Here is a 15075-nt window from a genome sequence, read left to right as displayed (position 1 = left end):
ATGATACATATGATAGGTTTTCCCTTAACATCTCTAATAGAAAAAAAATCCCAGTAAAACTATTCCACTGTGATGTGGTAATAATTCACCTCTTCAGTTGCTCATTGTTTGAGGGGCGCAGAGTCTTGCAAGAACTAGTAAGAAATATTTTTTCTTAACTGCACAGGTTTAATGACAAATGAAAAAAACTGTTACGTATTCCATTTTACTACAGACAAGCAGCGATATTTAATATGTAAAGATATAGACTGAGGTAACTTTCTCAACATCAATTCCTCAGCAAACAGTTGTTTTAAAGTTTTAATAGTTGTTTTAATTCTGTTAAGTATCACCCATGCAATATATGTATGTAGGCACTCTTTAAAAAAAAAACAGAAAATGCATCACTTAGTCGGGCCATTTTTTCCATCCTTAGAGCTTCCAAACAAACAATTAATATCTACTGTATCCCTGTCAAGTTTTAAAAATCAAAAAGCATTTATATAGACTCAGTGAACAAGTGATTGTTTTTCTTTATTATTGGAGTAGCTAGAAAAAGAGAGTCTAGATTTGAGATAGTAAATGGATTAATCTAATTACATTGACTGGATTTGCATTCATTTACAGTGTCAGCTAGAGGCTAGAGCTTTATTTAAATAAAATCTATGGTTCTGAATGAAAGAACATTGCAGATTTTGCAATATAAAGTAAGCACTAAATCAAATCAGAAGTGAGAAAGGCAATGATGCTCCAGCAGACAGAGAAGCCTTGGTGATTGCTATTTATTAAGGACTCTATCCTGCATTTCTTGTACTCTCGACAGTGCCTTTGTAAGAAATTATTTGAGTAATAGGACGCAATGGCTTCTACGTAATGGCTTCTACTGAGTCTTATATTGTGTTACTTCCCGATACTACTTTCTTTACCTTAACTTAAAGTTAGTTAACTCAAAAATCCAGCATATACTATCTCCCCTGACTAAATTCAGACCAACATTATCTCTCAAGACTATTGATTTTAACACAGTGACCTCTTTTTATGCCAGTCTGCATAGTCTGCAAGTCTGACTTTCAATGCCTTCTTTGCCTACATCACTTCACCTTCCTCTCTCTGCTAGGCCAAATACTTCAGCTCTTACACAAAATTTAAGCAAGTGACTCATCCAGTTATAGTCAAAGGTATCCTATTTTCCTATGCACCTTAAGCAAAGATTGTAGCACTTGTCCACTAAATCCTCATGTTGTCTCTTTTTACTGTCATATTGAAAGACAGAAAAGTCTATCAGATCACCTAATCCTTCCTACTACCAATGCAGAAAATTTTTACTCAGTATTTTGTAGTTTTTTGTCCAGTCACATTTTAGGTATGGCAAGTAATAGTATCACTCCCTTTGGAAGATTATCCAAGTACAAAAAGCCTGAAAACCTCCCTATCTTGCATAACTCAGCAAAGCACTACACAAAGGCTGCCCTTTGAGCTCCTGCCCCTTTTCTTTCCTTGCACAGGTTTTTACTCACTTGCTGTGTTTGGTTCAACACCTCCAAGTTCCTCATACACTTCTCTAGACTATTACACCCAAATTAATTTTTTAGAGCCATTTGATCGACTGACTATACCCAATTTAGGAACTGTATCTATCATCAGAAACAAAAGTCTAACTGAAAAAAGACTTTTTCGTAAGATAGGCTTTCCTGAAGTGTTTTGTTCACAAAACAGGTATTCATCACATTCATAATAGTTAACTGTGTTAGGATTTAAAAATCAAAGCTAGCAAGTAAGTAAGTAATATATTCTATGTAATTTGTGAACAAATTTGATTTTTTATGATTTTCATTCTATTTCTATCCTACGGCCTACCTAATTGCAGTTTAAAAGAGGAGTATAAACAGAAGTGAGTCAAGATCACTATCGGGACCACAATCCCAGTGACTTTACACCTTCAGTTTTGGCACTGTAAGAAGGAGCTGAACTACACTCTTACAGGATTGTGTGCTCAGTCATCCCGTGTTTGGCCTAACACATCCAGAAAATTGACATTGGTCTAATCAGAAGCAAGCTGGAAGATATTCAAAATCTACAAACAATGTGATACAACTTCTGAAACTGAATTTGGTATAAATACTTGGTGTGAGAGAGAATTATTCTGCATTTTTACAGATTGAGTGATTTCTAAGCTCCTCTTCTGCTGTACAACTAAACAGAAGTTTATTTTATTTGATGTTATTTTACATCCCAAGAAAGGCTTTTGAAGGCAGTATTTCAGCTTCATAAACTTTCCACTACACTGTAAATTAAAGAGCAATTGCTTATGGTCACTTTCTAGGGAGTGGCACATTTCAGAGGCAGTAGTTAACTATATTATGCAGGAGGAAAAACATTAGCAATATCCATGTCAACTGGAAATGCCAGGATTGAAATTACTGAAAGACAAAGAGATTGGAGATGCACACAATAAATATTCAGATAAGCGTCTAAAAAACTGAATATGGTTCCCTAATGGACAAATGATATTTCATACAAATATATATATAATTCATGAAACTCAACAGTAATCAGCATATCACAACTGTTTTATATCACCTTAATGAAATAATTCCTAAGTTAAAAAAAAACCCACAGTATCTCTGAGCTTTACCTTGCCTTCCTTGGTGTAAGCAAGTACTTTGTCTTCTTCTTTTGGGTGAAAAAGGAGAGTTTCCACAAAGAAACTAATGGGCTGCTTTTGGAAAGTGGCTCCTTCATCCGTGCTTATGAAAAGACTTTGGTCACGGTCGTTATGGGAAGAACTTACAAGAATTATCTACAAGAGAAAAAAATAACATATATTTAGAAGTCTGTTTTCTATATAATAGACAACATAGACTTATTTTTCTTGTGTAAATGTCAGATTTTGTACATAACTTATTTATGAGAATTCTGTGGACAAGAGACTCAAAAGTATCTAAGAGATAAGGACGTTCAGGTCCTACTCATCTTCCCTCTCCAAATCTGGGAATGTTAAACTCTATAACTTCTCTCTCAAATCACACCAAATTGACCATGGTCCTTACCTCTACTCAAAATGACTACACCTTAGATTTTGATCCTCACGCAAGGATCACAAAGCCACGTGCAAAAATCTCAAGACTAACAAAGAAGAACTGACACTAGTAAAGACTCATTTTTATATGTCCGTATAAATAAATCACTTCATGTGAGGCTGCCGTTGTAAATATTAGATCTAAAAATAATCACTGCTATAGTGACATTAAAAGAATCACTCAAGAGAAAGAATTGGTCTAAAACATCCCTCCATTGCTACACCATTCTTCCCCTGCTGACACATTTTGGATAAGACGGTAATTCACTTTTGATGCAGAGAAATATGGCAATCATTTATTTGCATTTCCTCTTCATTTAATACCTTGACTCAGACAAAGTAAGAGTCCCAGCTGTCTCCTTGCATGGACTTCATGGCAGACTTTCAATAACAAAGAAATTCTCCTCACATAATTTAATCAGTCATACTTTTTTCAACTTCTTCACCCTTCGCAGTTTGCCAGTGCCTTATAGTGTTGTTCTAAAAATGCCACTGTGAGGATCCATTTTTATCATCTTTCCAGGACTAGTTTGCAAGCAGAAAGGTGCCTTTATTAACCGTTCGCATACAAACACAACACCGATTTTCAAAGGCCAGCTGGGCTCTATTTGGCTTACACTTCAACAACAAGCAAAGATGTTGCAATCAAAATATAATTAAAATATTCAACAAACGATGCAGAAGACAGCGCAGAATCCTGATCACTCTTCTATATAGTGACTGTAAAGTGCTAGCAGACATAAATGGCAGCCAGTTATGTAAAAAGAATTACCATAATAGAGACACACACAAGCAAATACATTAAACAAAACAGTACATTTTTTATGTAGTTACTTTTCTGGAGTAGAGTTGAAGTTTAAAAAAAATTGGAATTTCTAATGAATTATGCAGAGGTGACAGCTGGATTGAGGTTTTTTCTGCTGTTACTCTTGGGGAAAAAAATTGTAAATACAACATTTGTAGAAGCTCTAACTTGACAGGTTACTTAAGCATGTGCTTGAAGCGCATGCACAGTTCTACCAATTTCTGCATAATTTTCACATATTTAACATGGGACATATATTGAAAAACTTTGCAGAACAAGAGACTTACACACATACTTCAGAGTCCATGGTCCACCTATAAAACCATGCACTAAACCACATGCTGTGCCTGCTGTGCCAAACCTACTTCTCTCAGTGGTGTGAGAGCAAGATAAAAACTCATAACTTTTCTAAGATTTTCTATATTTTAAACTATATTCTTTATCCAAGAGCGTGAAATTTGTCATTTTTATTGGAAAGCCTGTATAAATGACACCTTCATAAATGCCATCTCTTATTTCCATTGCAACTAATGGCTTCCTTTTTTCTTGCTAAACTCTTCAAACTGCATCTGTTTATTAGCATATGTAGCCCAAGTATGTTGCTCATGGCCCAGATCTGGCATCCAAAGATTCCTACCACATGCTCATGCAGGAAGCAGGTTTCTTCAGAGGGCATGACACCACCCTCAAATTGAGTGTAGCTGTGATGGGCTTCCCTGTGCCGTTGCTTGCATCGCAAGGTGGAGAGGAGGAGTGCCCAGCACAGAGCTTTGCACTTTCCCTGCCACCTTACCAGCTGCAACTTAGGCTCAAAACATCAGCATTTTTCTTGGAAATAAATTAATTCAAACTGTCTGCTTGCTGACCGAGCTACATAATGCTCAACCCTGCTGGTTCCTGACCAGCTCAGATCACATGAAGAAGGACCTGGTCCAGTGCTAAGGGGCCAAGCAGCCTCCACGATACAGCTGCAGCACGAGCCCCACAGTTCACACCGAAGCTTGTGTCCAGACACATCCTCACATGTGAACATGTGGAAGGGACCCAAGGCTGGTTATGAGATTTACCCTCAGCTTGCGGTGATATCCTTGCTTCCAAGCTTTGGCACTAGAAACAGTGTGTCACTAATTCCAGATGGAAAGTTTAAAACCTTGGGATACTGCCTTCTAGTCCAAACAGCCCTTTCTGTCAGTGTCATTATCTTGATTCTCTCCTGTTAACATCTTTAAAAATGTATACAGCTAAGACAACAGATCAACATGGCGTGTTCTCTGGAAAATGCACAGAGAGCACGTGAGTGGAATGGTAATCTCTGGGCTACAGTGTCGTTGTCTTGCTGAATGGATCTTATGCTTCCAAAAATAAATAAATAAATAAATAAAAATAAAAATAGAGAACCACCAAAAAACCCCAGAAGATTGGCTTCAATAAAATCAAGGAATTAAATTTATAAATCTGGGAGTGTTTTTCATTGGTAATGAGCCTTGAGTGTAGATCTAAATTTCTCCTGCGCAATGAAGACTCAAAAACTGCTTTCAGAAAACAGAAATAAATGAAAGGTAGGACTCACTCAATAACATCATTCTAGAAACTGAAGTCATAAACAAAATGCCAAATATAATGAATGCAAACACACTGAGATCTGCTAACGCTGCAGTTAAAAAATGGGCTATGTACCTTTCAGAGTTTAATCTCTGAGAAGAAAGTTAGTCTGAAGACTGTAGACATTGAAGCATACATGGCAGAGCCCCCAACTATACTCTTATCCACACAAGTATCATAATTCATTTAATGAAATATTTTTGAATTTCACTCAGTGTTCTGATTTATATTTCAGTAGTTTAAATTGATCATTATGCACCAAGCACAGATTTGCTTCCCACAGCTAATACGCTGGGTGCTCAGACTTGCCCGCTGGCGAACACTATTTATGGAAGAAAATACTCCAGAGTAAATATTGTACCCATGTTAAAAGCTTTCTATAACAAGTTTTATTTACTTTGTAAGTAGAACAAGTAGCAAACCTTCCCACCAGCAAGGGAGCCCGCGACTGATGCAGAGATGTAACTGGGACATACTAACAGAGGAGCTGACTAACAGTGATTGCTGAGGGTTTTAACTCAAAATAAATAACTACTTGCTTGAATGATTTTGGCTCCAAACACCAGAATAGATTTTAATCACATCTAAACTTCACTTAAACTTCTAAAAACTGTAACTTTGTATTATGCAGTTTATCCCCAACCTCACTTCTTAATCTCCCATCAGCTAAATAAAGCACAATAACAAATGTGGGTATATTCAGATCAGATGTAGATATACAACTTGCAATAGTTATATGGAGGTAAAAGAATGTTTCAAGAACCTATGCCATGGACTGTCAAGGAAATAAGAACAAATAGGATACGGCATAGATCAATGGGAAGTAAGCAAAAAATATTTCTAATAGAAATTAAAAATACTACACCATGCATATATATAAGTAAAACATTCCAGAAATAAAAGAGCTATGGAAAAAGGAAAAATTGGTGAAACAGGAAGAAATACAGAGGTCAAATAATTCTGCAAATAATGTGATTAAATCCAACTACTTAATCTCCCTTTCAGGATTGACTCATAAATGTGTACGTCTAACTAGTCCTTCTACTGCATGGAACCACAGTAAATCTGAGCCCCAAAGGATAAAAGGAGTCTGACAATTTAGGCTGCAGTACCTTGGGTTCTTTTTCCCCACTATTGCCATGAAGACTTGGAATAATCATAGTGATTACTGGGGAATCTTAACTGTAGATTTGGCAGCAATTCAAAGCTATACTGTAATTTCAAGTAGCAATAAACACAGGATATTACCATGCATCACTTGCACTGTGTTTGAGATATAAACCCCCTCCCCTCGGTTTAGGTCCAATCAAAATCTAAACTCCAGATAAATTTGATCTTAATCAGCACTTTCTCTAATACAAGGCAATCTTCTAACTTTCCATATTCCAACTGCACTCTTTTAGCTTCAGAAGCTGCTCTTAACTTTAATTCTTGTTTTGATTTTCATTTCCTTTTCTCTAGTATTAAAAAAGAAAAACCTCCAAAATTTGCATCATGAAGACATACCTAGACTCACAGTGTCAGACCTGCCACAGGAGATATCTGCAGTAAGTGGAGAGAAAGATGATAACCACCGTTTTATAATTATATAATCCTGCATATGGTCTGAAATCAAAACATCTGGTATTCCACAGCACTCTAAACTGAACCTGAAAGAAGAAATCCACTTTTGGCTGAATATGAAATTAAAACATAGAAACTCTTCATTTAAGCACGCAGCAGCCCATGCACTGAAATGCCAAGCAAGCGCAGGAAGAACCTGAGCCTCCTCAGTCACCTCCCACCAGACACAAACGATTTGGCTACAGGGACTCAGTCCTAGACGGGCGAGTTCTCTGGACCATTCCAGCAAAAACCTTAATGACACAACTAATTTTAAACTTATGAGCCATCCCCACAAAGGTCAATTAATTTCCCCTGAGAACATCTCAAGTAGGGCCTAGGTGAAGGTGCTTAGCTGAACTGGAGATCAGGCTGCCAGGTACAGGGCAGCATCAAAACTCTCACTGATACCATCACGTAAAACTGCATGTCTATGTACTGTTTCCACTGAGTTTTGAACCTAAATGTTCTTTGTAGCAACACTGCTGATCTCAAGGCAGCGTTTATAGCTCAGCAGCACTACAGTCACACCTTCGACGTTTTTCAGACTAACTAACTAACTCATCTATTTTTCTTGCTTTCACAATTTACATTATTTATGTGTTATTAGATGTGCTTGGCTGGTACAGAAATTACTCCAGCTCTTGGTCCCAATTGTAAGTGAGATGTTTCTCAGATGGCATTCATAAAATACACAAAATGGACTGCCAAGGGTTATGATTGTTATCTTGGATGATATGAAAGACCTGATACCTCAAGAATGGCAAAACTGTAGAGTGAAATATAGGTCCGTTACTCTCATACTTGTAAAAACAATAACTAAAGAATCAACCTAGGGTAATTCCAAGCAGAGAGTAAAATAAAATACCCTCCCAATACCAGCTTAATCTTGCAGATTTTTCCCTTAAAGTTGCCCCCCAAATGACTCCTCACGACTGTTAAAGTTATTAGTGAATGTGTATGAATCACTGCAAATTAACAAGAACTAAAAAAGCAGCTTGTGCACACAACTGAATTGTATAAATGCACATTCATGGAATACATACATGAATGTATGTACATCCCTCACTAATATATTACAGTTTCCTGGTAAACATTCACAGCTTCTTCTAGAATTCATATTTACTTTTTCAGGAAAAGTCTCTTTCAAATTTTCATATGGATGCGTTTAAAGAGATGCATTTCAGGACAGCAACTAGTTTCCTTGAGAACTCCCATTATGGAACAGAAGGTGGGAACATGAAGGATGGCTCCCCAAAAATATCTGCTACATTGATCGTATAATCTCAGGACAAAAATCAGAGGCCATACAAAACTATCCTAGGGCTAAGGGAAACTATATCACAGTTTAGTTTCCCCTGTGTTGTGGTCAGCTCATTAATCATTTGGAATAGCACAGCAGGAACATTATTATTTATTATTTATCTAGTACCAACGACATGTTAGGCACTTATGATGGGCACTGAATCTTAAGGGGTTAGGGTGTTTAAATGAGCTGGTTACCAGCTGAAGCAGTTGGTAACACATGAAACATGCTGAAGAAGGAATGAACAACTGAGCTGGCACCTTACTTAACAGAAAAATGGGATCATAGCAACCAGATGGTGAGCAATCAGTTTACATTACAATTACATGTGACTGAAAGGAAATAATTCTGAAGTAGTTGGCTTTTCTCTAGGGCATTCGCTATAAGGGCATCAATTTTAGGGGTGGTTAGATACCATAATAATGAATGCCCACAGAGAAGTAGCTACAAAAGTTCTGATGATGTTGACGATTGGCCTGAAAATCCTGCCTGTCTCACTTGTTGGCAATCTGTATGTATCTAAATCTGCCTGATCGCAATAACTGGACACTTCTATGAGAAGTAATTTCTGCGCTGACTCTCCAGGGGATATTAATTACAGCTCAAGTCTTTTTATTTAGAGGCTAGGCTAAGACAGCTGAGATATTACCTCTCCCTCCACGGGAGCAATCTCTCACACATCTACAACCTGCTGGGATCACAAAATTTTTTACATTCAGACTAGACAATGGCACACCAAATTTTCATAAGGAATGCTCTGTTCTAAAAGCTTCCAGGGCAATAACGAGTACAGCAGTGCTTCTAGTCCAGGGATCCTACAGCAACTGGCATATATTAAAAGAGCCGGTATTCCTGTAATATACTAAGAGGGAGGGGAATATGCCAAAGGTTAACACAGAGGGAGAAACAGTACTCAACATCTTGACAGACAGTCCCCCCTTTTAATAGCTATTTTACTTGTGTTGGCTATACCTGTCTTGCATGGCTTTTGGGAATACTAATTGACTCATTTCTGACAACTCGTAGGAAATGTAAAACTCTAGCTAAGCGACACATGCATGGTTTAACCTCTGCAAAACATGGTGTTATTAGTATGAATAAGTCTTTAATTAATAAGGACATATCTTCTAGTATATCCAACGGCTCTCTTCAGTACAGGCTAAACTTACACTGAGGGAGAAACAGAAGCTTTTTTGTGAACCTTACCCAGAGATTAAGAAACCTAATTCTACTTTTTATGGATACTACTTTTTTGTTTGTCTGTCTCCACTTCATGTTACTTTTCAGCATGGTACTGTTCAGTAAAAAGGACTAAAGTTAAAAGAGAAGAGTTCTTTGATCTTCCTACAAGATCTAATGCTAGCCTGGCTATTGCTAGTTCTTGAGCAAAGGTGATCATTTAATACACTGTTTGTAGTTTCTAAACCTAAAAAGAGCAAAAACTTTGTTTTGAGATGCTTTGTAAGATGATTTCATATTGATATTGTCATATATTCAAATGCTTTCATCTACAATGATGTATTCTGGTATGAAACTAAACCAGATAGTCTTTCCCAGTATGCTCTAAGTCAGCAGTTTGACTGGGGGACCACACCGGGGAAGCACGCTGCAGCTCCTGTAACAGCAGGGCAATGTTCTATAACCCGTTTTTATACTTCCCATAAAATAAGGAAATTCTGCATGACTTAGGAAAAAAAAAAGGGGGGAGTTGGACTTCACAGCAGAAATGGGTAATTTACTTTCTTTCTCACCAACATCTCCACAAGCCTTATTATTTTTCAGACAGAAGAGGCACACACTGATCTTTTCAGCTTGGGCATTAGGAGGCTAATAGAATTCAAGAAGTTATTTTGCAGACCTTCAACAAACCTGTAAATATTTGTTGCCTGAAGACATCACAGAGCAAAAAATAAATAAGTAAAATAAAAAGTGTTTACCAAACAGGATAACAGATGCACAACAAATGACTGAATATGTGCATTAATGCAAATTAACAAAGAGACAGGTCAAGCAGTTCCTAGTCTCCAGCCATTAATTTGTTGGCAGCAAAAACCGCACTAAGCTTAAACAGAAATTACAGGGGTGGTAATTAGTGGATGGGGAGAAAACATGAAAGAAAGAAAGGCAGTTGCTACGGTTAAAAATATCAGTCATACTGGATTGACCAGAACCTCACTATCTTGTGCAATAGCTAAAACTCTCTAGTATTGCTATTGATCTTTCCTGTCTTGCATCCTAAAAATGCTATAGGTGTGCCTTTGGCCTTTTATTATAGACCTCGACTCTCTTATAAGGCTCCAGGAGAATTTTCTGGGAACACTGGAGAAGTAAGCTTTTCAGGCATTACTGTGGGAACATAACTTTACAGAAATTGTCCCCTCCAGTCCAGTTATCCTAAACTTTCAACAGATCCCTAGTGCTTTCACAGCCAAAGGCCATCCCCTTATGTTCCCAAGACACCACTAACTCCAACTGAGGCATCAACTTCAGGCATCTTCTAGTCCTTTGTCTCCTGATTCTAGGAAGCACTTCCCATCAGTATGTGAAGCGACTATGTTACAACTTATTAAGAATTTGTAGCTTGTTGCAAAAATGTACACATTCATATATACATATATATTTGTACACGCACAGATTCATGCAACCAGGTGGTATACATTCAAATTTGCTGAAGAAGCTGGCTGAAATCACAGAGACCTTTAAAACACCATAGTGATTGGGAGAGGTTCCTAAAGACAGGAGAAAGATAAATGTCATGCCCATCTTAGCATCATCTACAAAGTCTCTCAGAGGTGTCCCACATTGTTTCTTCTCATATCTGAAGGGGCAGCTGACACTATGAAGTGAGTTACTACAGATGCTACCCTCCAGCAAGCACTTGCTTCCTTTTAAGAACAGTAAGTGCTCTCCTTAACTATACCCAGACCTCTATAAAGACTGAACAGCTCTTCCCTGCTAAAACACAGGGGAAAATACAAATCCTGGGGAAGGAGCTGCATCAGGCTAGTCTTGCATTATGTAAGGCACAACTCATTGTGTGGCTTTGAAGGGGAAAATGGAAGGGGGAGAAGAAAAGAAGGCAGAGTAGTGGAAGCAAGCCCTGGAAAAATAGTAATTATTTTTCACTTGAATTTGACTATATCTCTATTATGTAGGCTACAAAGCTTAATTATAAAAGCTCTTGCTATTGAAATATTTCCCCTTATCTTTGATATCCAGTCCAAATGGACTGGAAAAAAGCCCTTGAAAAGCAGAAAGGAAATGTCTTTTAAAGTAATTTTTGGTCCCATTAGGCTGAATCTCATTAATAGAAAAAGGACTTCTCTGAAGAATAGAGCTTTTATATTCAGAAGCATACAGTACTGCTGTGCCTGATTCTAGCAGCACTACAGATAATAAACCTCGCGCCATCAGGGTTTAGATTCTTGCAGTTGTAAAGTATCCATTTTATATTGAGGTAGGTTTTTAGAAAATGCATGTATCTGGCACTCATTGTGCTAGTTTTCTCCAGGTGTACTTGGGATGGGTGTTGACTGGGACTCATTTAAAGATGATGGATAAAACTTTTTTTTCCACTGAAAAGCACTGCTTTGCCATAACTGAAACGTTTTGCTGAAAATCAACGATAGCAGATTTACCAGCATGATTCCTGAGGTCCATGAGGGAAGCAGGGGGAACAGCATTCCCACTGGGGCTGCTCCACCTTATACCCATGCACATGAAATATTCTTTGGGACAGAGAGACTGGCTCTGTAGATCAGCTGTTAGAGCACTCACGTGTGTCACTGCAGGAACACGAACCTTGGTGTCTTCCCAGTTGAGTGCCGTGATTGGTGATTGCTAAACCTTTGGCAATTTGGTAGATCATCTCAAATACATGAGAGAAAGGGCTGCACATCAGCATCAGAAAGAATGTTCTTTTGTTCACTCACTGTATCTTCAAAATTTAAGGGCAAGAGTTATTTTTCTGCTTGTGTCCAAGCATGCTATTTTGGCTCTTTTTAGCACATTTTAATGAAAAATTAAAAGGGAATAGGAAAGGGAAAATAAACAAACACTTCTACTAATCCCCCTTCTAACACTCTTAATAACATTTTCTTCTTGTGAAAAGTTTGCAATTATTCTTTTTTTTCTAATATCTTTTTTTTTTTTATTGGAAGTGAGAAGCTGGAGAGCTCTACTCCTGGCAGTGTGCTTACAGACAAATAAGGCAGCTAGGAAGATTTCAGGAGCTTTCTGTCTTGGCGAGAATATTGCTACAGAGATTCAGCTACAAGCTGCAAATCAAGGTTATATACTTGGGGTTTTCTGTTTTTTTGTTTTTAGTAAAGGCAGCTGCACTGAGACCTAAAAATATCAGACCAAAGCTAGTCTTGGGGTACCAATTCTGTTCCTGAATCAGCAGAACTTTGTAAACTGACCCATTCCCCAGACACTGGAACTGATCCCATCTAGCGTAAAATCAGAAAGAAACACTCGCCCTACCACTGGGTTGGCACTCAGAATTTGCATTAGTTCTTGAGGCTGTAACATGAATTCCGTATGTGACTTTACATATATCCCACTTTCTCTGCTTTTTTCATCAATACCAACAGGATGGGAAGAAAAAAACCACGTACGTGCTTACTGTAGTGTTAGAAAAGAGGAATGGAGGAACCACAGAAAGAGAATTTCAGGAATGGAGGAGCAAAGTATGAAGAAGATATATGAGGAAGAGCAACTGCATTCTGGCAAAGAAAGGATGAAAAACCTCTCTGTCACTCTCCTCAAAATCTGTGTTGGATATTTTTTTGATTTCCATAGCAAGAAGTACCAGATACCATATGAGCCATTTGATTATCTCCAGTAGGAAGTAATCTTATTTTAACAAAATGAATTCTAGGAGTAAATAAATAAATACATACAAATACTGCTATTAATTAAATATTAATCATGAAAAATGTTCATATTAATATTCAGAGTTGATCTTTACGAAAAAATTACCTATTGCAATGTAACTTTAAATTTGGGGTTAAATGACCATCCATTTCCAGTGACTGAACATTACATTTCATCCAGTTACTGTATATTAAGCCCATGCTGTATTGATGTTTCGAGTGGTCTCAGGATCTTAGAGTTAACTTCTATGAAAAAAAAAGTGCCTTACTGCTCCAGAGCTGATTTCTAATCTCTGCTGTGCAGATGTGTGTTTTTTATTAGATCTGCTGGTCAGCTGGCATATACACACATAGCAAACAAAGAAATACAGAGTTGCATGCCTTCAGATCTGAACAGGCACTCTTGAGTAACCTGATTTAGTCATAAAGGATAAAAATAATTCATCTCAGTTGGTAATTAGCGATTGGTCTGGCAGATACAGTCCCAGTGTTTGATAGACACTGACGGATACTGCCCAAGTGCTGCATTAGAATTTAACGCTTTGACTTGAAAGTTGCATGTTTTTACAGTTGCTCCCTACCTTTCTTTCCTTTCAGATGAACATGGTCTTACTTCTAGGTCAAAACTTCAGCTCATCTCACTGCTCTTCCCTCTCCTTGGCCTGTTCTCCTCAGATAATCTGCTGTGCTAGCAGACAGGCTATGTAGATACTGGGAATTATTTACCAAATTTAACTCCTAGAATGCCTGTGAGTATGGAATAATAAAAACATGAGGTAGGAAGGGACCTCCCAAAGTCATCTGGTCCAATCCCCTCCTCAAGGCACATCCAGTTAGAGCACGATGCTCAGGACCATGTCCACTTGAGTTCTGCATATCTCCAAGGATGAAGATCACACAAACTCTCTGGACAGCCTGTTCCAGTGTTTGACCACCCTCATTATACAAATTGGGGACTTTGTATCTGGTTGGAATTTCCCATGTTCCAGCCTGTGTCTGCTGCCTCTCATCCTTCCCCTCTGTGCCTCTGAGAAGAGTCTGGCTCCATCATCTTCATCTCCCCACTGGATAGTTTTAGACAGCAACAAGATCTCCCCTGACCCTTATTATGTCCGAATAACCCAAGCTCCCTCAGCACCTCCACGTGCACCCAGTGCTCCAGCCCCGGATCCAGACAGCCCTCCACTGGACTCCCTCCAGTATGGCAATCTCTTTTTGTACTGCGGAGCCCAAAACTGGATGCAATACTCCATATTCAATCACAAAACTGCCAAATAGAGGTGAAGGATCACTTCCCTGGACTTGCTGACTACATGCTTATTAAGTATGCTGTTGGCTTCTTTGGTGTCAAGGGGACACTGCTGCCTCCTGTTCAACCAGGACCCTCAAAAGCCTTTTTCTGCAAAGCTGCTTTCCAGGCAGTCAGCCCCCAGCCTGTACAGCTGCTGGGGTTATTGCAACCCAGATACAGCTCTTTGCATTTCCCTTTGCTGAACTTCACAAGGTTCCTATCAGCCCATTTCTCCAGCCTGAGAAGTGACCATCACTTTGAAAAAGGAATATCAAAATTCATTCTGTGCAGAGAAATAATTGACTTGTAGGTATCGTCTACATAGGTTATATGTGCACATTCCTATTAGTACCCTTCCTGAGAACCATCGAGACAGCGAGAGAAGTGCTATCATCCCCAGGTTACAAGTGAGGCATCAAGAGAAAGACAAGGAGCTAAATTCCCTACAAAGCATTTCATGCTTCTTGCCACTTAATAGTATCAGAAGAAATCAGCATTTCTTTCAACCTGTTCCTGGGTGGTTTAGGCTGCAAT

General features: G+C 38.3%; 1 protein-coding gene across 7 annotated transcripts in view; it reads right to left on the bottom strand.

The window, feature by feature from the left end:
* Positions 1-15075, bottom strand: part of SORCS2 (sortilin related VPS10 domain containing receptor 2) — a 552477-nt gene that overhangs the window by 117355 nt on the left and 420047 nt on the right. For all 7 annotated transcript variants that reach the window (XM_064511468.1, XM_064511470.1, XM_064511471.1 and 4 more), the window contains exon 4: positions 2615-2779. In XM_064511468.1, the coding sequence (XP_064367538.1) occupies positions 2615-2779 (165 nt within the window). The remainder of the gene's footprint in view (positions 1-2614; positions 2780-15075) is intronic.

This window comes from Dromaius novaehollandiae, chromosome 4, assembly GCF_036370855.1.
Source record: "Dromaius novaehollandiae isolate bDroNov1 chromosome 4, bDroNov1.hap1, whole genome shotgun sequence".
In the NCBI taxonomy this organism is placed as follows: Eukaryota; Metazoa; Chordata; class Aves; order Casuariiformes; family Dromaiidae; genus Dromaius; species Dromaius novaehollandiae.
Note: the sequence above shows the minus strand (reverse complement) of the source record. Positions and strands in the feature narration are given on the sequence as shown.